The 16,340-nt window shown below is 42.5% G+C and overlaps 1 protein-coding gene across 1 annotated transcript; it reads left to right on the forward strand.

Annotated features, from left to right (window-relative positions):
• Positions 1–823: 823 nt before the first annotated feature.
• Positions 824–2,641, forward strand: LOC129366047 (general transcription factor II-I repeat domain-containing protein 2-like). Its single transcript, XM_055039635.1, is given in 3 exon segments — positions 824–2,018; positions 2,021–2,441; positions 2,443–2,641. Coding segments are annotated over 3 exon segments (1,815 nt in total).
• Positions 2,642–16,340: the final 13,699 nt, after the last annotated feature.

The following is a 16,340-nucleotide window of genomic DNA, read 5'->3' on the forward strand; positions in this document are numbered from 1 at the left end:
GTTAATAAAAATATAAAATTTGTGAAAGGACTCCCTGATTCTTTCGAGGATGAAGAATTGTTCCCGTTGAATAAAAGCCATTTGGTTATTCTGGATGACGTCATATTCCAAGCCTCTAATCATCCTGAGGTTGCTAAATTATTTACTCAATACCGACATCACAGAAATATGTCTGTTTTATATCTCACTCAGAATGTATTTCAGCAGGGAAAATACAGTCGCACCATCAGTCTAAATAGTAATTATCTGATCCTCTTTAAGAATCCTAGAGATAAATTACAGGTGGAGATTTTAGCGCGCCAGATTTTCCCTTCAGCAAAAGCGAGTTTCCTGGAGAGTTTTGAAGATGCGACAAAAGAACCTCATGGTTATTTAATTGTGGATCTGACTCCCTCCTGTCCAGAACGATACAGATTGAGAACGGGGATACTGCCTGAAGAGCAATTGGCTGTATATTTACCAAAGTAATAAATAAATAAAACAGGATGTCAGCGCGTATAAGACGTAATATCCCTCTTCTTAGAGCTCTTTATCATTCTACACCTCAGAAGCGGAAAGATATTTTAATGCACATATGTCAAAGTCAAGGCCCGCGGGCCACATCAGGCCCGCGAGAGGGTTTTACCTGGCCCCCGTGATGATATTAATCTATTATTAGATCCGGCCCGCAGATATAATGTACGCACGAATACTACATTTCCCACAATGCAACGGGGACGCGCCGAGCGGGAGCATAGCGGGAGGCGGCTTAATTTATTCAGCAGTCATTCAGCATCAGTCATTAGCATACCAGCAAAAGTTATCTTACAGATACCCATCAACAATGGCAAAACGGAAGGTGGACAGTGAAAACCGGGGGTTTCAAACAAGGTAGGAGTTTGAGTACATGTTCACGGAGGTAGCTGGAAAACCTGTGTGTCTTCTATGTGGAGAAAGTGTGGCGGTGATGAAAGAGTTTAATATGAGACGGCATCATGAAACAAAACACAAAGACAAAAACAAGATTCTGGACATGGAACAAAGGCTATAGAAGGTCGAGGAATTAAAACGAGGCCTCAAATCTCGACAGGGTCTGTTCAGAAAAGCCCAGTCACAAAGCGAGGCTGTTGTCAAGGCCAGTTTTATTTTAGCAGAGGAGATCGCTAAATCAGCCCGGCCATTTACAGAGGGGGATTTCATCAAAAACTGTTTGCTTAAAGTCTGTGACGAACTTTGCCCAGACAAAAGACAGCTCTTTTCAAACATCAGCCTGAGCAGAAATACTATTGCTCATCGCGTAGACCTGTTGTCTGACAATCTAAAAGAGCAGCTTGTTACAAAGGGAAAAGATTTCATCGCATATTCCCTGGCTGTGGACGAGAGCACAGACATTTCTGACATTGCCCAGCTGTCAGTTTTCATCCGCGGAGTGGACTCCAGCCTAAACGTGACTGAGGAGTTGTTAGCGCTACGTCCTATGCATGGCACAACTACGGGACATGATTTGTATGAGGAGGTCTCAAGATGTGTAAACGAGATGGAGCTGCCTTGGGAAAAACTCGTGGGTCTGACAACAGACGGAGCACCTGCGATGTGTGGACATAGGAGTGGACTGGTGGCAAAGATACGGGAGAAGATGCAGAAGGAAAACGTCACACGTGAGCTAACAGCTTATCACTGTATCATACACCAAGAGTCGTTGTGTGGTAAAGCCTTGAAAATGAAAGATGTAATGAGCACCATCACATGCGCAGTTAACTTTATTAGAGCCAAAGGGTTAAATCACCGCCAGTTTAAGTCATTTCTGAGCGAGTTAGAAACGGAGCATGGTGATTTGCCCTATCACACTGAGGTGCGGTGGCTAAGCCAGGGAAAGGTGCTGCGCAGGTGTTTCGAGCTTCGTGGGGAGATTTGTTTGTTCTTGGACAGCAAAGGGAAAGACACAACACAACTCCGAGACAAAAGGTTTCTGTGTGAAATGGCTTTTCTGTGTGACATTACGAGTCACCTGAACGCAATGAACCTGCAACTGCAGGGTCGGCTCGTGTCATCTCTGAAATGTACAGTACAGTGAAGGCGTTTCAAACCAAACTGACTCTGTGGGAGGCACACATGCGGAAAGAAAACTTGAGCCACTTTCCAAGCTGTCAGACCATGAAAGATGAGCTATCTACCAGTATTTTCCCGAGCACAGAATTTGCTGATAAAATTAGTATACTCGCTGCTGACTTTCGACACCGATTTGCTGACTTTGAAGCACAAAAAAACAGGTTTGCACTGCTCAGCAATCCATTTGCCGTTGATGTGGAAAGCTCACCGCCAAACCTCCAAATGGAGTTGATTGAGCTACAATGCGATGATGCGCTGAAGGCAAAATACGAAGCAGTGGGTGCTGCGGAGTTTGCGCGCTTCCTTCCCGACACAATGCCCCAGCTGCGCACCCAGGCTGCTCAAACGTTGTCTGTTTGGCAGTACATACCTGTGTGAACAACTGTTTTCATTAATGAAGCTGAACAAAACATCAGACAGAAGTCGACTTACTGCTGAACACCTTTACTCAGTTCTGAGGATTTCCTCAGCTCAGAGCCTGACCCCGAACTTTGATGAACTTGTGCAAAAGATGAAACACCACCAAGTATCAGCCTCAGCCTCAAAAACGTAATGTAGTGTTTCAGTAATACAGTAATGTATACAAATGTATGTAAATACAGTAATAATACAGTAATGTTTACTGTGCAATTACATATTTGAAGTTAATACTCTGTTCAAGTTTAAAAGTTAAATATGCACACAAAGAAGGTCTTGTTTTGGTTGTTCCCCTCAGGGATTTTAAAGCTTTCTTGTCTGTGTTGACTATGTTGTTTTTGTTTGCCGACTCCGTTCCTGGGAGTGTTTCTTGTTTTTCGGCCTTTCATGGAAAATAGATCGTGAAGTGGACAATAGTCTTTTGATAAAATTGTCTCCTATTTAACAGAGAAAATGACTTTTGATTGTTATTATTTGTTAATCAGTAATTCCTTTTTTCACACTAACCCAGAGAAAGCACAGAAAGGAAAGTCAATGTACATTTGAGCAGGACAGATGCAGTCCAGTGTGTTAATTGCTATTGGTTTTAAGTAACAAGAGATTTTTGCACTTTATTTTATTGTATTTCGAGGCAATATTTCTTTTTAATTATTTCAGTTGAGTGAATGATAGAAAATTGTTTATTATTTATTTCTTTGAAGTTGCCTAAATTCAGCCCATTTTTGCTAAATTAAAGAATATACTGATGGTGCCTTAAATAATATCACTTCATACATTTAATGTTCATGTTATGAGTTTTTTATATAAAGGACATTTGTATTTTGTGCCTGCTGAAATTAAAAATGACTGACAGAGTCATAAGAAAATATTGCTTTATTTATCCAATCATATTGTAATATATTTGTTATGCTTTCAGTAGGTTAAATCTTGGTTTCAATGAAGATTGGACAGTTCGGCCCTCGGCTTGTAGCCAAATGTTTTATTTGGCCCTCCGTCCATTTGACTTTGACACCCCTGTTTTAATGCATTGCTCACCCGATTTCCTTAAGACTTTATGCGAGATTGCTCTGAACATTCTAAAAGGAAATATTAAACTAACACCTTCCCAGCATCAGAAATTGAAAAAGCAGCGGAAAATCATCAGACTTTTAGCTGATAAACGAGCCACACTTAAACGCAAGCATTCGATTATTAAATCTCAAGGAGGAGGCTTTATTCTACCGATTCAAGCTGCTCTCGGCCCTATAATTGGAAATTTGCTCGGCGGGGTCCTTCACAGATAAAAAAAGAAAAAGAAAAAAAAAGTAATGGCTCTTAGAACATCTCAAAAGATGTTTCTGGTTTCACCTCAGCAATTTAAGCAGTTTAAGCGTTTGAATCCTTCAGAGACCCCGATCAGAGAAGCCGCGGAGCTGGACTTGGATTCTCAAATGAGGGCGATTCTGGACGAAGCGGAGTTGACCGCTTATGAAAAAATTAAGAAATATGATGCTTTGCTGCGAAGATACCAATCCTTAATCAAGCAAGGTCAGATAGAAGATGAACCCTCGTTATCTGTGACTCTGCAGCGTGCCGGGGACAATCCTGTGTCTAGACTACCAGCACCAGCAGCAGCGACAGCGGGTAGACACGAAGATGTTTCCATTCAGAAACATTTGGATGAAACTGCGGATGACGTTGTGAAAGCACTTCCTGAAAGAGACCGTAAAAATGCCGAATACGTTTTGAAAAAGTTAACAGCCGCGACTAACGGCGGTTGGACATCCAGTGCGGAATTTATTTATAAAGGACAAATCAACAAGGGCTCGCATATGGTTGATTTACTCAAAAATCTTCTAACGCCTTTCAAAAGGAAGTATCAAAAACTCGCGCCTGCAGGATGGAGTAATTTCCTTTCCACTCTACATGAAATCAATTTTCCGGTATCTACTGTTATTAATCCGTGTGACGGAGGAGCCGTCACGATCGGAGAGTCCCTGTTAGCAAACATGCACAATTCTAAACTTACCTGTTTCTTTTCCTTTTAGTTTGGATTGAGGCGATTCATTGTGGGTGCACACGCGGTGTTTTCGTTTGACGTTCATTCTAATCGGTTATTTTCAGGTACATGTTTTTCCGGTTTTCTTTGGGGGAAGTTGTTTCCAGCTTGGAGCGCACCGGGAGCCAATTACGTGATGTGTAGTCATCACAATGTGCTGGTTGTTCTTGTTCTTTTGTTTGGGTGTATTTTGATTATAAATTTATTTATTTTTCCTTCCTTATTGTTCCTTATTGTTATTTCAAGAATTTGAGTTAGAAATAATTGCATAGTTTTTGTTTTGTTTAGTTTTGTTTTGTTTGATGGGACTTCCTCTGGGCGGAGCCTGTAGCTATAAAAGCAGGGCTCTGTTTCATAGAGGGCAGTCTGCACCTAGGCGTGAGAAGTGTCACATTGGAGGTGATGAGCTGCGACTTGAAGGTACTGCTGTGCTGTGTTGATTTTTAACTCATGTTGGACATTTTTGTAAATATTATGCATTTGCCACTGTTGATTCACTGCACTGATAAAAAAATAAATCTCACTAAAGTAATCCCTGGCCTTGGCCCGTCATTTTTTTGTGGTGGCCCAAGTCATAAAAGAACCCCATCACAATCCGGATGCTCGTGATGAATATTTGCGCCTTAAAACGGGCGGTGTGAAAATCCTTCAAGAAGAGAGAAAAAGAAGATTTTTCTGTCCCCGAAATTTGATTTAGAAGATGATGATGATGAGATTGTTGACATAAAAAATAGGCGTGAAAAAAAGAAATTCATCTTATCCCCCAAATTTGACAATGAGATGAATATAAGAAAAAGTAGTCGTACAAAAAAAAAAAATCCATCGCATTGGATTGCTTTTTCCCCATAAAAATCATGACGATGAATGTTTTTTTGTTATATATTTGAATAAAATATTTTATTTAAAAAAATATTTCAAGTTTACAGTCTCTTGTTTTCAAAAAAATAAATAAAAACACAATGATAACAATCAGATTACATCAACAATTTATGACATTCTTTAAACATTTGCATGGAACATGTTCCGTGGTTAAAAGAACAATACTTCTGGTTTTTAATACAACGTTGGTGTTTCTTGACAAAATCTGAAACCATGACATCATTTTTAACCGCATCAGCTGTGTATGAATTTAGCACTTGCTGCATTGATAACCCGCAGGCTCTTTTGCAGAGGTAGAAAGCGCAGTGATGACCGCATACGACTGACAGGGTGTCTTGAAGCTGGTTATTATGATATATTATTTTTGAAGATCTGTCTTTTAAAAACTTTACGATGCTTGCTGGATATAATTCAAAATCCGGTCTGAGTCCGTACGAGTCGAAAAACGTCGCAATCCCGTTCCTCTCCACAGTCAGGGCCAGCCAGTGTTCTCCCGGCATGTGTGCGGGATGTGTGTTCACAATAAAATACGCGGGTTCTGCGTACTCGCGCGCTAGCGATGACAGTTCATCGCACGCCCAGACTCCGCAAAATACTTTGCCCAGCAGATGATGTAACAGACTCTCCAGCTGATGATTGTTCATAATTATTTAATTAATAATAATCCACCAAGACCTGCCTTTTTGAATTGATTTCCAGAATGGAATCATAACAGGTATAAACAATTAACGTCGTTGTATGAGGCAGAGGCACTCTGAAACGAACCTCTAACCTCAAATTTCCTGTAGAAACAATCGAAAGAGCATCCAGGTTCCCGCTTGGGTTGAGATTAAAGACAAAAAGTGAATACCCGTTGTTAAATTCCTCACGATCTATGCTCAGCGGGAGATCTTTTAACTGACGGCCTGTTGCTGAAATATGTTTGTAAAATTCTCTGACCGATGTCCCGTGATTAAACTGCGGTTGAAAAGCCTTCCCTGGAATTTGACGCCCCTCTTGGCATAAAGCCACGTATTCAATGTCCATGTGTTTAAAATTAAAAGGTGACAGGTCTCTTTGCCCAGTAAAAGCTTCGTGGTTGACAAATGCTAGAACTATATATTTCGGTATGGTTCCTAGAAAGAGATTCTCCTGTGTACAAATTCTTGAGTTTTGTGGAATAGAGTAAGTTTTAACGTTCACTCTGGAGAGCGGGTACAGAGCGTTTCCCCGCAATAAAGCAGATTCATGGCCTAATCGAACCGCCGGTGAAACAGACACTTTTTAACAAAAAGTGAAGCGCCCAATATTTTCAGTCTGAAGGTGGAGTCACGTGCTCCCATCAGACAAAAAGCATCGCTGGCACGTGTTAATTTAATTCTCAAATCCACAGAATTAAGCAGAGCCCTTTCACAGAAAAATATATCAGCGTGAATTGGGCCTAGAAGATGAAGTTCTTTAGATTCAGAGGTGAATGAAGCCCTTTTATTTAAACCAGCGTTTGGTCCATTAGTAGTCACGATAGAATCAATAGCACCCGCTGTGTCTTTATAAAACAGACCGGCTGTAAATTGTGATTTCAGGGTATCTTCCGAGAAGTTTAACAGAGTTTCGATTATTGCTCTGTATGGGTGAGTGGAGCTGGACTGAGATATCACATTGGACTGAGATTTCGCATTGCGAAAATATTGTGTTAAGAGGATAATTAATTAACCCCACAGCCTCGTCGTTAGCCAATTGACTACCATCCGAGTTGGTGATCTTGATGTGTAGATGAAGCAGGGTATCATTTAGGTCCAGGTACTTGGACCCTCCTGGTATTAGAAACTCTATCGGTGAAGTGTCAGTCGGAGCCGACAGCGGTAAAATTTCTGTGTACGTTTTATCCTCTATAGATAGCTGCGTCATAGGAGCAGAAAATAAATCTAATTCCGTCAGAGTGCATTCAGGCGATTTGTGATGTAAAAGAGCCATTATATATTATTTATAAATATATATATATATATTTTTTCTCTTAATGAAATATATCCTTGTTACGAGCGGGCTTCCTCCCCTTTGCCTTCCTCTTCCCGTTTGATTTCTTTCGCTTTAGTGTTCTGCGTATTTGAACATGTTTGACGCGTTCTCCAGGCGGATGCGTTCTTCCTCTTCTGGACAGAACCATGATCCCTGACCCTTCTTGACCTTCTTTAGAGCCAGATATTTTCATGGCTCTACCAATGACATCTGTAGCGATGTTAGTAGCAGCTTTTTTTAAGTGAGGTTTAGCCAGCGCAAAACCAGATCTAACTAGAGGCGTTATGAAGCGAAATAATCTTGAGAATATTGAACCTAATCCCTTTCCATACATCACCGACGATCCTCTAAACCCTGCAGCCCCCCTCCCCCCACTTGCTCATGGTAATAATGTACAAAGCGATGAGGATCATCTCTCAGATTTATCAGAGTCATGTTTTCAGCAGCAGCAGCAAGCACCAGTAGTTTTTTTTTTAGGTAAATACTCTCTTTCGCTGAGCGGCGCTGAGCGTCGATGAGCCGGTATGAATGAATGATGACGATCGTGTAATCATCCGATTTTTATACATTCGTTTTCTGATCAGAGATTAACCAGTTAGTTAGTTAGTATCTCAGTTTAGTATCTCAAGCCTCCACGCGGCCTCGTAGGCCGAAAATGCAATTTCACAATTGATTTTCCGTAGGTAAATTTTACCGGCTCGTTCTGGTCTGTTTTCAATTCAATTTGAATCGTTTTCAATATGCTTTTTTGCCACAGGAAGGTAGTCGACGGGGTTAAAAGTCTGAGTAATTATGTCACCAAATTCGCCTTCCACTTTTACCGTGCGCAGGAGAGGAGAATAACTATCTCCCACTATTTGCTGTTCGACGACGTTGCTGTAGCAATATATCATGTAAAACCCCGCTTTCATATCAATAGGATGCGTCTTTCTGACTTTATCAAAACCGATCCATTTGTTCGGTTCCAACCCCAACATGTAAGCGACAGGAGCTTGAAAACGTAGCTGATATCTTCCTTGTGTTTCAAAGAATATTCTATTTACAACGTGTAGAGGCGGAAGTAGATGTCGGCTTTTATTTCTCTGAGAATAGGTTCAATTTCCCCGAGCAATTGTTTTATTTTTTTGTAATAGCCGGGCAAAAAACCTTGTCGAACAGACTTTTTCTGATCCACGGTCCTCCAGTCGAAATAAGCGGAATCTTCAGGGACATTTTGCCAAGTGTGCGGATAAGAAATCTCTGCCAAGGCGACTTGCCAGGAACCTTCTAAATTAATATGTTGCGCTAAATTTACGCGAAAACTCGAGATGGTATTATCCTTAAAAACATCTACACTCGCGTTCGAGGGTAGAGTAACGTAAAATCCTTCCTCCTCCTTCATCATTCGCTGTATGACGCTCTGTGAGACAAGTGTTTTTCTCGCAGGTGTCTTTTATATCTCTCCAAGGTCCGCTTGATTAACCCAGCTGTTGAATTTCTGAGGCCAGTTTTTCCACTGCACAAAAACTTGTTTAACGCCTCTTAGGGAGCGTCTGTGCAATATTTTTTCCACGTGATATATCTTGTCTTTACACAGTTTGACTTTCTGAAGCTCCTCCTCGTAAAAAGAACCTTGTATGTGTTCATTATCTAAGTCCCTAATTTTATATACAGCAGGAGATCGGAGTATGATACTGTCTATTGTAAACACCTCATCCGTAAAACTCTGTTCATATTTTTTATCAAAAACTCCACGTAATTTAGATAATCGAACGAGATCCCCGACTTTAAGCTTAGGTTTGGAATTCTTGCTGCTTCTTTTACGGGTTTTGCCCGAGGATGTACGGTACAGGTTCTGAAAGATTTGAAAGGCATTTTCTGAATTCACTTCGATAGGGGTCGATTTTATAGACGAGTGATAAGTATGATTATAACTCTTCACTAAGTCTTGCAAGACATCTATGTAACGGCGGGTATTATTAGCCGTGAAATATCTCCACATTCTGGTTTTTAATGTACAGTTAAACCTCTCAATGACAGAGGCTTTTTTGTCACTTGCTGTGGTAAAATGCACAATACTGTGCTTTTTCATCAAAGCTTTAAATTTTTTGTTAAAAAATTCTTTACCTGCATCCGTTTGTAGTTTTTCAGGAGTCGTACCGCCTCTTAAAATTGAATCAAAAGCTTTTACCACTTCGTCAGCTGTCTTTCTCTTTAAAACACGTACAAAGGCCCTTTTAGAAAATATATCAATGACCGTCAATAAGTAATTATACCCGTCATTCTCCTCAGCCAAGGCCTGCATGTCACAGAGGTCTGCTTGAAACTGTTTTAAAGGCCTAGTAACAAAAACTCTGTTTCTCGGGAAATTAATGCATTCTTTCCATTCCTCCGAAACTCCCTGGATGTGACGGGGTGTAATACACCTTTTTCATTAACCTTTTCTCCGCCATCCTGTCACCCTGCTTTAGTGAGCGGTTCTTAAATAATGAGAAAACAAGATCATGGTACAAAGGATTTATTTATTTTCATTTTATTTTTTTATTTTAAAAATCCAGTAACAAATACAAACGCATGCATAATAAGATGAAAAATAATACAAGTATGAATAAATACTTGAACTAAATTGATAGAACTACAAACTTATACTGAATAAGATTATACAAGACCAATTACTTTTCATTCATTCAGAGTGTAACATTCTGAAACAGAGCGAAGTTGCTTGATGTTTTCATCATCCTCCATTTTTTGATACATCTCATTAATTGCGGATTGGATTCCGTTTGCTGATTTCAGCTCGTGTAAAACAGTCTCTGCAATCACCTTCACTTTTGCATCCTCTGCCAGAATGCGGCGCTGGGTCAGGACTGCTGTACAGCCGGTATGAAGCGTGGAGTTAGAAGTCGCTGCTTCATGATATGAAAGTTGAGCTGATAGAAATCTTCCTCAGGAATTTCTAGGCAGATATGCTGTCTCTGGGATGGGTGATCAATCTGGCAACCGTGACAAATTTCTTTGATATATTTCACACAAATCAAGTTGAATAGATGTAGCACGGCTGTTTTTACATTACCAATTAGCGTGCTCTGTACCCACCCGTCAATTTCATCTTCTTGCTGCTGCTGATGTTCTTGTTCCATGGGAGAAGGTGGGGGCTGGCTGTAGCCGATAGCAGAATGTTCCATAGCAGGTGCCGGAGGTTGGGAGTAGTCGCCAGACCCCGTACACCCGGTAGCAGGGTCTCCAGACCCCGCAGAGTCCGCAGAGCCCGCAGAGCCGGTAGCGGGGTCTCCAGAGTCCGCCGCAGCAGGAGCAGCCAGCGGTACTAGACGGTAGCTCTCTAGACCGAAGGTAGTTGCTGGCAGAAAATTACTAGGAGAGAGAGCGGGGGAGGAATCCGAAGAAGAAGAATAGAACACAGGCGAAGGCATATGATATGGGCCCGTGTTGCTGTAGCTCCCAGGAGACGGCGGGTAGAAGACACTGTCTGTCGAATAACACGCCTCCCCCGCGTGTTCTTGAGGTCTAGCATCTGAAATCCGTGCAAGCCTTCCCTATGTATATAAGGTTTTAGGGGGGGGGGGGGGTTAGATGGCGGGTCCAGAAGAGGATCCGTCTTAGATGTAGGTGATGGACTGGAAACGACAGCGTTTTCTTCACTGATAGAATATCGAACCAGCATCGAGAATCCCAAAACAGATTGGAGATTCTATCCCCGACTTTTAGCATTTTCTCAGACCAGGCATCATAGGGGAGGGCTAGCATGGTTCTGAACACCCCACAGTCCAAATTGAAAGCCTCCAATACAAACATTTCCGGGGAATTTTCCCTCTCACCTCTCCTCCTGCTTGCCCTCAAAGACCACCGACCTGATTCAGTAGTTTTCGATTCCCAAATAGCGCTGAAGAGAACTCCTCCCCTTCCAATTTCAGTGTCGGTAGGGAAGCGCTGTCTTTTCTTCTTCTTTTTTCCAGATTGAGGCTCGGCATCCGTCGTAGTTTCCTCTGAGCGCCATAATTCCATGTCCTCGTTGGCACGGGGAACTGCCAATCTTAGGACCACCCAGTCTTTATACGTCAAACTGCAGGTATTTGATAAAGATGCAAGTTCCTCTTCCTTATCCAGCTGGTAGAAGAGAAGCTCCCCAGTTTCATAGCGGAATACGTATCCCCACGAGCCCCACAGTCCATGAGGTTCCAAAGACCATTCTTCTTTAAGGGTCGTCCATACCGGCTTCTGCACACGACATAAAAAATAGGTCGATTTCCTGGGGGCATCCGCCCCCTTCCTTGAGTCGTCATAGATAGATACCGGGGTCTCACACAGAAGAGATGTCCCGCTCGTCAATACTTCTCTTTTATCCGGTATTTCAGAGGCTGATGCATCACCTGATGCATCAGCTGATGAAGGTGAGCTTGTTGGATGACCCCTAAGAGGTTGCAGGTTAGAATTCACTGCTATAGGGACCTCATACACAATAGGTAGTTTGTTGTTGTTCAGCAAGCCATGCCTTACTCACTACCGGAGTGTTAGCCATTATCTCGAAGATATCGACCAGTTTAGAAATTTCCTCCTTCGGACTTGAAAAAGATGATGGAGGGGAGATAGACTCATTATCCTCAACAGCAGAATGAACTCGTTTATTCCCATTCATTGTAGAGTTCTACTACAACCGACTGCTACAAGTAGAGCACTCCATTTTTCCCAGCATTACTTATAGAAGAATACTAAAACACCAAACCCTCTCTCTTTCTATTGGCTGATTCAGACTCATGACAGATACGGAGGGGGAGGGATGTAATCTGAACGCTGAACGCTGAGGTACGGGGGGGTGGGGGGGACCCTGGTGCAAAACATCGTACGACATGACGAGAGCGGGGGGTGTTTTCTAAAAACATTTTCTTGTGTCTTTAAAAAAATATTCAGAGCGATAAACCGAGAAAAACAGATGTGGTCTGAATGCCCTCATGGAGGTCCCATGGAGGTCCGGTGGGGATTTATCGGTCTGAATTCCCCCGAGGTGGCAAATTTGTCACTCTGATTGCAGCCTGCAAGTCTGCAAGTCTGCAACTAGTACTACATTCCTCTGCAAGTCATATATCGATCAAGCCCCAGCTCAGATCTGGAGAATCAGAAGTACCATCTCCGCCCCAAAATCTATATTTTTCAACTTCATTAGGTTTTAGTATATAATTATATACAATTTACTTGAAGTACAATGAGAAACATTTACTGAAATGTATCACACACACACACACACACACACACACACACACACACACAGACCATGTCAGTGAGAACGACCTCCATGCACAGTACATTCCTCTCCAGCCCTGCAGCCCATAGACCGTAGCTATATTGATCAAGCCCCAGCTCAGACCCCAGTCGTAGGCCTGGCTGAACACAGGCACAGAATCAGAAGTAACATCTCCATTCCAAATCTATTTAAACTTCAGTAGGCATAGTATGTAATTATATACATTTTTATTTACTTGGTCAAATAACTGTTGTTGGTGCTGTATTACTCTTTAAAAAAAAAAATCAATAGGAGGAGGAGGAGGAGGGGGCACGTCGTCACATTCGAAAGGGAGGGAGGGATGGGGTGGTTGTAAGGCGGGACTTCCGTTCATCTAAGGCGGGACTTCCGGTCATCTAAGGCGGGACTTCCTGTAAAAGGGGCGTGGCACCTGTCAAAATGAAACTTGACGAGAGGGAGTTCCTATTGTTTCTCTAATGTGCTTTATGAAATATTCATGTCTCTAATGTGTTTTTATTGAACTTTCTGCACAGACTCAGAATAAAGTTCATGCCCAGGAATCCCATCAGTTGAACTGGTTTCAGTTCTAATTGTGGACATGATTCAGATTTATAGTCCAACTCTGATCAGGCTGATAGTTGGTCAAGTTTGTCTGTGACATGTTTAAGTTTATAATATTAAATTATTATAAAGCCAGATGCATCTTACAGCATCTGGCTCCACAGTGAAAACTCATTTCCAGTCAGAGCGTTCACACTGTCTGCACAGATATAGCAGGTCCCTGACCCGGGCCCTCAGGGGCCGCCGTCCTGCATGTGTTTGAGTCTGGACTCCAGCACAGCTGATTCATGATTACGTCACCTTCTTTACAGTCCTGTTATTGGATTAACTGTTCATTTAATCCAGGTGTGCAGCAGCAGGAAACTCCAAAAGCATGCAGGGCCCTGGGGTCCACTGAGCCACAGGACTTTATGCAAACGCAGCCTGACGACTTAAATATAGTTGCAAACTGACCAGTAGATGGCAGCAGAGCCAGAGTGTTTAAGGACCTGTTGTCCCTGAAACCTTTAATCTGGTTCCTTTTCCAGAAGTTTAGTCCTAATGGAGCTGACCGAGACAGACAGACAGAGACAGAAAGACAGAGAGAGAGACAGACAGACAGTTGATGAAGCAACTTTGACCAGAAGCTGATTTTAGACAATAAGGGTGAAACAAAAAGGAGCAACAACTGAGTCCATGTGTAAACATTTTATTTCAGATCATATTTTAACGCTTTGGAAAGTTTATTTTAATGTAATGTATTAATGCATCTACGGAGACGGTTGATGCTGCTGCTGATCTTTGACTCATCATGATGGTGAATCTCTGAACAAACTGGTCACCGTTTGAAGTTACTGAACTTTCTGAGTTCATGTCAGGCTGAACTGAAGCCACTGCTGGTCGATCCGGTCTGGGGACGTTTGGGTCCGTTTACATCAGATGACCCCGACGACCTTCCCGCCGGATGCAGCAGCTGAAAAGCAGGCGGAGCGCTGGACAGGGAGGACGTCTAGAAACACTTCCTGTGGACGATGGCCGGACCGGACTCATCGTACTCCTGCTTGCTGATCCACATCTGCTGGAAGGTGGAGAGGGAGGCCAGGATGGAGACCAGACCGAGTACTTCCTCTCTGGTGGAGCGATGATCTGGTCACATGTCCACTTCAACAAATTCAAAACGGAAAGGGTATCTCCCAGTGTGAGACCTGAGAAATCGCTGATTGAACATTAGGCATGAATACCATCCGCTGAGTCCTATTTACGTCGCCACCATCTTGAAAGTGGCAGTGGAGGAAACATGCTTTGTGGATTAGTTTCAACAGTTTTACAGCACAAAGTGGAGCCACTGCCTTTACCTTTCACTGGTAAGAATTAAATTTAATAACAATGTCAATTTAGTAGCAGAATTTCTTGATTTTGTGGCCAGTACTGTTTATTTAGTGGTGAAACAAACCTCTAAATGACAAAAATATTTCCTTTGTAACTAAATTGGCCCAGTTAACTACTCTGATTATCTTCTTAGCTAACTTAGTTTATAGTTATATTGTTGTTGTGGACATTGTGAATGTTTTTGTGCTCTCATTTGTTGTTTTATCGTTATTGGATTATTGTGCTACATCACGTGACCTGTCTAATTTAACACACGTGTACAATAAAAGGTGTGTCCTCCAAACAAAGGGAGAATAACACAAAAGTCAAAACCGAGTGACTCTGGACTGCCACGTTGAACGCTGTGCCGAAAAATGATTCTGTGAACAGTTGTTTTGTATTGAGGGAGAGGCAATGAGACACTTGCAACGGGCCGTTCCTACTCAGTCTGCTGACCCTGGTCGGAAGACGCAGCAGGTCTTCCTCCAGGGCCGAAGTGAAAGTCTACTTCGGGTTAACTCCCTCATACGCCTTGAACATGAGCCACGCGGTGGCACGAAGGTGGTTGGAAGTTAACGTTTAATATCTCCAGCTAACAATTGGAAAGCTGCACAGACATTTTCGTAGCCGCTGCTCTGGTCGCCGTCCACACTCACCCCGCCACACATACCGTCTCTCTCTCGCTCCTCAAGTATCCCAGGTTTTTTTTTTTTTAGCACGCAGCACCCCCTTCTGACCGGAGGGCGGCTGTCACACATCTCACTCACTACATACTGAGCTATCATCACATACAGTGGAGGGACTTTCCACAGCAACATGGTTACCTAGAGTTCGCAAGACAAGTCTCTGTTTGTGGCCAAACATGGTGACTTTATTTATGGAGATTGAAATAAATTGTTTGATATAACAGATTGAAAGTACATTAATCCAGAGAGCAGCGCGGAGACCGAACCGAAACCGGGGATTCGGTCAGGACGGGTCCCTACAGATCAGAGCTGGAGATGTTTTCTCTTCACACTTCTGTTTCCAGCTCATCTCCACTGTGTCTGTGTTTAGATGCTAAGTCGCCCCGATATGATGAAGATATGTTTGGTTTGCTTTCCTATATATGTATGTGAATGAATCGGGGATGTGTTTTCTATTACACTGCTAGATCATTGTTATTATTAGCTTTATCATTAGCTTTAGCCTGTGGCTAGCCTGATGTCTCAGAAGGCCCAGTCACCAAACTGGTCCCAGTTTGACCAGCAGACTGAACCCCTGCCCGTCTCTGTGTTGCCAGTATGATATAAACTTTGTAATGTACTGTACAGTTTTTTCTTTCACGTCTTGCGTATTTTAAGTGAAATATCTCAATTTGAAGTATTATGACACTTTATGTACAGAAATTACAAATCAGTTAGACTTCGATCACCCATCCATCCATCCATCCATCCATCCATCCATCCATCCATCCATCCATCCATCCATCCATCCATCCATCCATCCATCCATCATCCATCCATCCATCCCATCCATCCATACATCATCCATCCATCCATCATCCATCCATCCATCCATCATCCATCCATCCCTCCCTCCATCCATCCATCCATCCATTTTCTGACCATCCATCCATTTTCTGATCATCCTTCTCCCTCACGGGGTCTGGAGGTGCTGGTGCCTATCTCCAGCTGCGTTCCGGGCGAGAGGCGGGGTCACCTGGACAGGTTGCCAGTCTGTTGCAGGACTTCGATCACACTGCTGTCTATATCACAGTTGTCATATTACACTGTAAGA

This window comes from Poeciliopsis prolifica, unplaced genomic scaffold (genome assembly GCF_027474105.1).
Source record: "Poeciliopsis prolifica strain line A6 unplaced genomic scaffold, Auburn_PproV2 SCAFFOLD014, whole genome shotgun sequence".
Classification (NCBI taxonomy): Eukaryota; Metazoa; Chordata; class Actinopteri; order Cyprinodontiformes; family Poeciliidae; genus Poeciliopsis; species Poeciliopsis prolifica.